This window comes from Eleutherodactylus coqui, chromosome 2 (genome assembly GCF_035609145.1).
Source record: "Eleutherodactylus coqui strain aEleCoq1 chromosome 2, aEleCoq1.hap1, whole genome shotgun sequence".
NCBI classification, from domain to species: Eukaryota; Metazoa; Chordata; class Amphibia; order Anura; family Eleutherodactylidae; genus Eleutherodactylus; species Eleutherodactylus coqui.
The window spans coordinates 329547957-329556517 of NC_089838.1; the positions used below are offsets into that span (position 1 = coordinate 329547957).

An 8561-nucleotide genomic window follows, 5' to 3' on the forward strand; every position below is an offset into this window, starting at 1 on the left:
ACGATAGCTGAAGGGGCACAGCCCTTGGGTTAGCACCACCACCCCTCCCAATCAGCGGGGGTCTCAGCTGCGGGACCCCTAATTATCAATACTTCTGACATGTCGCTCTGAATGTCAAAAGTTTGAAAAGAGTGCAGCTACTCCTTACATATCCAGCAGGTAGGAACGTTGGGGGTCATTCACACGGCGAGAACATTCTTGGGCGTGAGCTACATCGCATGGCACACGGACACTCCATCCACTTGTGGGAGACCGCACGAAAATACAACATCCTGCGATTTCCCTTCTCCCGGGGTCGCTGCAAGAGAAGAATCCCCCCATTAATGAGATCGCAGACAAGGGGGTCTATCTTCGCACCCGTTTTCAGTGTCTCATAAGCTGCAAAACTCGCACAACTTTCTAAGCGGAGTGAATGCATCTTTAAATAGAGGGTCAGAGAACTGATGGCTCATCTAGTACCCTTGGACTGGACATTGCTCCCTGTTATCAGCCATTTCAGGGTAGAGAGGAGTACAATCTATTCAAACTCCCTGTTATCAGACATCACAAGCTGGGAGAAGCTGATTATAGGGCAGGTAAATACCATCTATTGCTCCCTGTTATCAACCACTTCTGGCCAAAGAGAAGTTCACTGCTGAGGTATTTAACCCTTTCAGTACCAATTACGCCATTTTTGGAACAGCCCAGTGAAGTAGACATGACGCCTGAGCGTTGTCCTGTGGGTCAGGGCGGTGAGATTACATTCTTATACTTCTTTAATGTTTTTCTATTTTTGAAAAGTAGAAAAAAAAATTCTAAAAACCCAATTGCTTTCTGCGGCCGTATTCTGGGGCCGTAACTTTTTATGTTCTTGCCTATTGGGCCGTGGGGGCAGGCTTGCAGAGTGAGCTGTAGTGTCTATTAATACTATTTTTTGGAAACGGACGTCTTTTTGATCACTTTTGATCCTCTTTTTTTTGTAGAAGGGACGTCCAGCAGATCTGCTCCACCGTGTAAGGATGTCTCCGATCGTACAGAACGGCCGTCACACCGGAGATGCTTGATTTTTCATCTCATGGATCCAGAGTTTTGCAAGGTACAAGCAGCGGTGAGTTTCTGCGCCCTCCTAGATGTGTTTCCCAACTCCGGTCCTCAGGGCCCCAACGGGTCATGTGTTCAGGATGTCCTCTAGTAAGGACACTGGTGCCAATAATTACATCACCTGTGCAGTGCTGAGAAACATGACCTGTTGGGGCGACTGGAGTTGAGAAACACTGTCCTAGAGGGCACAGTCCGCATACTAGTATACTGCCCTGAACGAGTCATCATACAAGATTGGAGCTTCCTTGTATAGAAGAACTGCATAAAACCACGTGACAAGTTCTCCGTGGATCAGTTTCAGTGTGAATCAAGCGATCGGAGTGATTCCAATGGGGTCTGATCACGGGTCTTAGATCAACCCAGGATTGGATTTCATTGCCAACTGCATGGGGTTTTCTCATGTAGTGATGTAGAAAATGTAGCAAGAATGGCGGGATTGAGGAAAGCATCAGTGAAAAGGGATCCAGTGGACGGAAACAACTCATCACTGAAAGGGGTCGGAGGAGGATGTCAGGAATCGTTCTGACCAACAGGCGCTGCAGTCAGCTGAATACAACGCTGGGGCCCCAACTAACGTGTCTGAACGCACACCTCGCCGTTCCTCCGCACGGATGGAATAACAGCAGACAACCAGTTCCAGCGCCATTGTGTCTAACAGAAGGATGAGACTCCAGCGGGCAAAAGAGCACAAAACTGGTATAACTGAGCAGAGGAGAAACATCCCCTGGTCAGATGGATCCAGATTTCTGTTGCCCCGTGCCGATGGGAGGCAGAATTTGGCACAAGCAGCCTGAAACGCTGACCCCTTCCTGTCAGCTGGTCAGAACATGTCAGCACCGCCATCTAATCTGCAGCAACTACAAGAAGCTTCCTGTCCGCAGGGGCCGATATTCCTGCAGGACGATTTCATCATCTAGTGCAGGGGTCCCCAACTCCAGTCCTCAGGGACCACCAACAGGTCATGTTTTCAGGATATCCTATGCTAAGAACCCCTGTGGCAATGTCTGAGGCACTGACAATAATTACATCACCTGTGCAATACTGAGGAAATCCTGAAAACATGACCTGTTGGCGGTCCCTGAGGACTGGAGTTGGGGAACACTGATGTAGTGGGATCTACGCCATGAAGAACTGCTGCAGTCCTGAAGGCCAAAGGAGTCCAACGCTACTAGATCGGGGGGGGGGGGGGGGGGCTAATAATGGAGCCACTCAGTGTACATCCCCTTTGAAGCCATGATATACATACGATGGACGGGGAGATTTTCCACTTCTAGATAAAGAAGGCACATTTATGACATTGTCTAAAAGTGAATCTGCCTTTGTAGCCCAAGCAACCAATCACTGTGCAGCTTTCATTTCTTATAGCGCTCTTACAGAATAAAAGGAGTGCTGTGATTGGTTGCTATGGGCAACAAAGTCAGCTTCACTTTTAGACAATGTCATAAATGTACCTTAAAGGGGTATTCTGGTTACTAATTGTTTTTTCCAGTTTTCACCCATCCACTGATGGGACCCCCACCAATCCTGAGAAAAGGGGGGATACCACTTATCCCATTTCTGCTCTGACATGCAGTGAAATGCCAATCCGACCTGTATTATTCCATGGAGAGCAGTGCATGTACACATCCACTCCAATCATTTCAATGGGCTGTGATGGATATAGCTGAGCATTGTGCTCCAACTTTTCATCCCAGCCCATTAAAGCATAGCTGCTCATTGTGGATTGTTGCTGCGCTGCAGGTTGGAGGGGAAAGGGGATAAACAGGACCTCCCTGTTCTCAGGATCGGTGGGGTCCCAGCAGTTAGAATGCAACCAATCCATCCCTTTTCACACATCTAGTGGATGGGTGACAGAAAAAAATCAATTAGTAACTGGAATACCCCTTTAAGTGCAAATCAAGGAAGTCCTTGTAGTTAGACCACCAGTCCTGAAAGAAAAGGTGTCCGAACTTCTGAGCCCACTCTCTATTGTAGTGACTTGGAGAACCAGATAAACAAGCATGCTTACCATATGTCCCCTTCAATATAGTGGAAAGTGAGTGAGCGTGCAAGCCTGCTGCAGAAGCCCTAAGCAGTTTGACTCTCACTGATTGAACATTTATGTACATCGAGGAAAAACCATCCACCATCTTATCCTACAACATTTGGTAACCGGTTATGCTGCACATTGGATGGTCTTGTCACACCATGGAGTTCTTCGTCAACCATGCCAAACAATAGCTGTGCAACGTCCAATCAATGTTATGGGTCTCACCATCCATTCCTCCTCGAAAGTCAACATTCAAGGCAGGTCCAGCATGTGGTTTGTTGTATACAGTTCTTGAGTAAGGTTATAGACTTTCACAATTGTATCTACGGTGGTCATGAGGACTACTTTGGCTTCTGCATGGTCCCTTACACAGATCACCTTGTACATATCTTCTACGGGAGGCAGAGCCAGGAAGGCCACCTCGGCCACTTGTCGGATAAACCAGCTGTGATGGTGAGCCAAGGTCTCGTGATAGGCCGCCGCACACATATCAGACGTCTTTGCTTGACCAGGATTGGTGCCAAGATTGTAGAGGAAAACCTCTAGCCACTTCAAGGCTCGGTGTATACGTAACAACGTCCGACAACCAGAAGGGACCCTGTTGGGTGGAAGTTCTTTGAAGTTTACCACACCGTTGTCCAGCTCATATTTTATCATGGACCTCACAGTCTGATAGCTTCTTCCGTTCTCCCCGTTTAGGTAGTTTTGGAGGATGTTGATTTTGCTTATGGTTTCATGGGATATGAAGGTGAAAACTGTCCCCATGGAGTCCATAAACCTGATGAACAGAGGAAGGGACAGCAGATTAGACCACATGTGGGAAGGTCGGAAGACTCATAGCTCCTTCATATCTGAGGAAGAAAGAAGGTTAGTTCAACTCACTTTATTAGCTCCTTCCATGCTTCTAAGTAATCTTGCAGTAAAACCTCTCGGTCGTCAGTTACAGAAGAGTGAAATAATTGCAGCATTTTTCCTAGTTGAAATGCCCTCCCTTTGCAGTTTTTCAGGGCCTTATCAACCACCAGGAGGAAGGTGGCATCTGCCTTCAGGGAACCAACCTATGGGAGAGAACGTGCAATGAAATAAGTAACCATGTCGCTATATGCAGGATGAATGACTTATGTCAGTGGTAGACATGTAATAACACTCATTGTGAAACTAAATCCCTCCTCTCGAAGGAGTGTGTGTGTATATATATATATATATATATATATATATATATATATACACACATATACATATACATACATACATACTGTACACATACACTCATTGTCAGTAACATCCCTCTCCTAGAAGTTGTCGGTTCAGAATACAACTTTCTCTGTGATTATAACATTGATATGTGATTACAATATCAGAGCAAAAGGGTCATTTATTGTGGAAAAGTGACCCCTTATAGGAAGGCTCTTTGTACCCTGTTGTACCGCCTCTAGCTTGGATACAAGATGTGGTACGGGCGGACATGGAGACTCTAGTACCCTGTTGTACCGCCTCTAGCTTGGATACAAGATGTGATACGGGCGGACATGGAGACTCTAGTACCCTGCTGTACCACCTCTAGCTTGGATACAAGATGGGATACAGGCATGCATGGAGGCTCTAGTACCCTGTTGTACCTCCTCTAGCTTGCATACAAGATGTGATACGGGCGGACATGGAGACTCTAGTACCTTGTTGTACCGCCTCTAGCTTGCATACAAGATGTGATATGGGTGGGCATGGAGGCTCTAGTACCCTGTTGTACTGCCTCTAGCTTGGATACAAGATGGGATACAGGCATGCATGGAGGCTCTAGTACCCTGTTGTACCTCCTCTAGCTTGGATACAAGATGTGATATGGGCGGGCATGGAGGCTCTAGTACCCTGTTGTACCGCCTCTAGCTTGGATACAAGATGTAATATGGGCGGGCATGGAGGCTCTAGTACCCTGTTGTACCACCTCTAGCTTATGATTAAATTCACCCAATTTTACAAAGGTACTTTGAACAGGTACACGCAGAAGCAGTAGTAGGCAGGCATTTGAACACAATGAGAAATACAGTAACCTTTACCTTGATTAGGACCTGACTTCAACGCTCTTTCCTTTACTGAACTGACTTGACAGACCATCTCCCCACTAGATGATCTAGCTGAAGGATTGATTTGAGTTCAGTGAAGTGTAGATGAAGCAGAGGGCAAAGTGGCTGTAAGGCTATTCCTGGCTTTGAGTTAACCAGGTAGCTATGACTCACTTTTAGTAGAAGGCCGACCTCAGAAAGGTTCTCCTTCCCTCTGCTGTAGTATGCCAAGGGAACGGGTTCACACCACGCTCGACCTTGGGAGAAATCGTGCTGCACTGCTGACTTACTTCTGTACGCGTACCTCCTTCTCTCTGACACGACTGCAACCTCTCCTCTCTCACACCTGGCTGAGTCTGCCTAACTGCTCACTGTCACTCCCTTTTATCTCCTCTGTTTCTTTGCCACACTTTCTGGACTCCTCCCACTCTGCATAGGGACTTGTGTTATGGCTTTCCCACCCTTGGACTCTGCACCAACGAAATTAAACCTGACTGTCAGCCAATGGCACTGCAGCTGACATCAGGCTAAGCTGTAGGCTTAGTGGAGAGAAGGGGAGAAACAGGGTCTCTCCTACAGAAGGCACCTTCTATGTCAATGTACGGCATATAGACAGGTGTGACAGGGCACCACTGGGCCACTACACCAGCATGGTCCGTATCACTAATATCTCAGATGTCTAATTTATACTAGCTGTACATTTATAATTATATACAGGATATACCTAGGTTTTACCAGATGGTCTATATCACTGATGGCGCTGATCCCAGTTGCACACTGTGACGTCAGTGTGCTACCAGACACCTCCTCTCCCTGCTCTCGTGGAACCAAGTAGGAGATGTCAGGGGAGGGGGAAGATGATCCCGGCTGCACACTGATGTCACATTGTGCGTCGGGATCAGCGCAGCTGAGTGAATGCTGGCAGGGGAGCCATTGCCGCTGCTGGTATTCACTAGCGTGGTGAATGGCGGACAGTGATGAGGATTGTACCATGATCCGCTACGTCAATGGCATATTGTGTACTATCTATATGTGACTTCTACCCTTACTTTCACTTCCCGTCGTGGGATGACATCATTCTCTGCCAGCACGCAGGGTTTTCCATCTTTCACGCACTCGTAGAGGGTAGGATCTGCTGTAAAACAGGGGGGCAAGGGTTAAACCAGTCTCCTGTATACAGAACATTACACAGGTATACAATAGAAGGTGTGCAGTATATACACATGCCATGTCCGGGGGTAAGAAGATCTCAGCCAGGAAACAAGGCAACGCTCAGTCAAGCAGCCAACCATTACTGGAAGCCACACCAGCCAAGACTGGAGCTTCAAGCATCTACAATGCCAAGGGGTCATGCCTGCGCTCCAAGTGTGGGGAGACTCCCGAAGGGTTTTCAAAAAGTCAACCCACAATGGAAAAATTACTTGAAGGCACCATGGCTGACTATTAAGTTCATCCAAGGGCTCAAGAGACTAGGAGTTGGGGAAGATTAATAAGGGCTCCTGCACAACGTATATGGACAGTGAACAAGTCTTTTTTGCTTGTAATGGTGTATATTTCTCTTCTTTTTTGTAAACAATATCTGTGCATTTGCACGCACCTAAAAACACATTAGCAATACATCATGCTGTCCTAATTGACCCCATCCCCTGTAATCACACACAAATATTCATCACTAGCTGATATATCCCGCTTCGTCCTAGTTAATTTGGTACAGGTGTATACCTTTTGTTTGCATGGAAAATTTTATGAAGTCATTCCTTTAGAGGAACCGACGAATACAATATGTATACACATAGGGGAGTGTTAGATTCTGCTCAGACTGCATGTACAGATGTCCCCCTGCAGAATTTGCCACTTCTCCCACTTCTCACTTTTTACCCTTAAAGTTAATGCCTCTTTTTATCCAAAGTTACCCCCAACTGGAGGTTGCAGCCCCTTCTTATGCTTAAAAGCATGCTCCATCGCTGCAGTCCATGGCCGCCATGGGATTGCCGTCCACACGGTCAGGAAGTGACGCACCTCACACGAAAACAGGCTCCAGCAATAGAAGTTTCTTTGGCTATGGCTCCTGCCAGCCTTTATTAACAGCGTGTCAAACAAATCATACACAGTCCACATAAGCTGGGGGTTCACAACCCACAGGGTTCTGTCACTAACCCCTCCTGGGGATTCAGGAGGGCGTCATCCTCCGTCTGACCGGGTGACAGACCCAACGGGTCCACACTGTACCTCAGCTTGCAGCCTGTCCTGCACTGCCAAGCTGTAACTTCCCCCTTTGCTTCTGGCAGGAACTGGCATAAATGCAACCATTTCCTGCTACACCCATCAGATGTTAACCCTTACTTCTAATTTCCCGGTATAGGGCTGCCTGACTAGCACATTCTGCAGGTCATTCTGATACTGCACCACTACAATATATATTGTACAATACCATATATATGTGTGTCAGAGGTTCTGAAAAAGGAGGAGGGAGGTTCGGGGTTCATTCTCTGGGATCTCAGAGCGCCGCCTCTGAGCTACGAAATTTATGAGCATCTCCAAACGATTGAGCATGCTTCCAAAATGAGTAACCACAGTTTTAGGTCGTATTTACATTCTTGGGTGCAACTTGCATCGCACAACACACGGAGACCCCATCCATCTGTTGTGCTATATGTAGGTCACTGAAGATTTCATGTCCCATTCTCTTGCTATAATCGCACAAAAATAGGACTTGCAGCAAATTTTCAATCTCAGACCAGGAGTGCAAGCTTTTTGTCCCCAAAAAATACTGACCAGAGTTAAAGGGAGTGTGGTAAGGAGGCGTGACTTATGACAACGTTAAACTTTACCTCTCAGTGGCCACTGTAGTAATAGCGCCCCCTCTCAATGGACTGAGTAGTAAGAGCGTCCCTCCCCCAGTAGCGACAGTAGTCATAGTGTTCCCCCTTAGTGGCTCCAATAGTAGTGGTGTACCCCTTTAGTGGCCCCAAGTGATTTAGTGCGCTTTTTCAATAGCCCCAAAAATTATAGTGTGGCCCCATTAATAAAAGTGTGCCCCCAATATTGGCCCCAATAGTAATGGTGTGCTACCTTTGTGGCCTATAGGTTATAGTTCCCCTAAGAGTGGCTCTAAAACTGATAACCGATAGTGGCCCCAATAACAATAGGGCACCTCCTTAATGGCCCAAATAGTAATAGTGTGTTCTAATAGTAATTGTGCACACCCTTAAGGGCCCCAATGGTAATAGTACCCCCAATAATAATAGTGCATCCAATAGTGTCCCCAATTGTAATAATAATCTAATAATAAATTGCAGCGCGATATACAATGAGTTTGAAATAAAGGGTGGGATGATACAGGAGGTACAAGGGGAAGTAGGAGGGGTTAGATGAGGCACGGGGGAGCACAA

At 46.8% G+C, this 8561-nt stretch overlaps 1 protein-coding gene across 1 annotated transcript; it reads right to left on the minus strand.

The window, feature by feature from the left end:
* Nucleotides 1-3280: 3280 nt before the first annotated feature.
* GLTPD2 (glycolipid transfer protein domain containing 2) lies at nt 3281-6162 on the minus strand. The gene is made up of 3 exons (XM_066589560.1): nt 5905-6162; nt 3992-4167; nt 3281-3887 (listed from the first exon to the last, which is right to left on the minus strand). Exons 1-3 carry the CDS (start codon nt 6160-6162, stop codon nt 3362-3364), a joined length of 960 nt encoding a protein of 319 aa, XP_066445657.1. The 3' UTR covers nt 3281-3361.
* Between the last annotated feature and the right edge of the window lie 2399 nt (nt 6163-8561).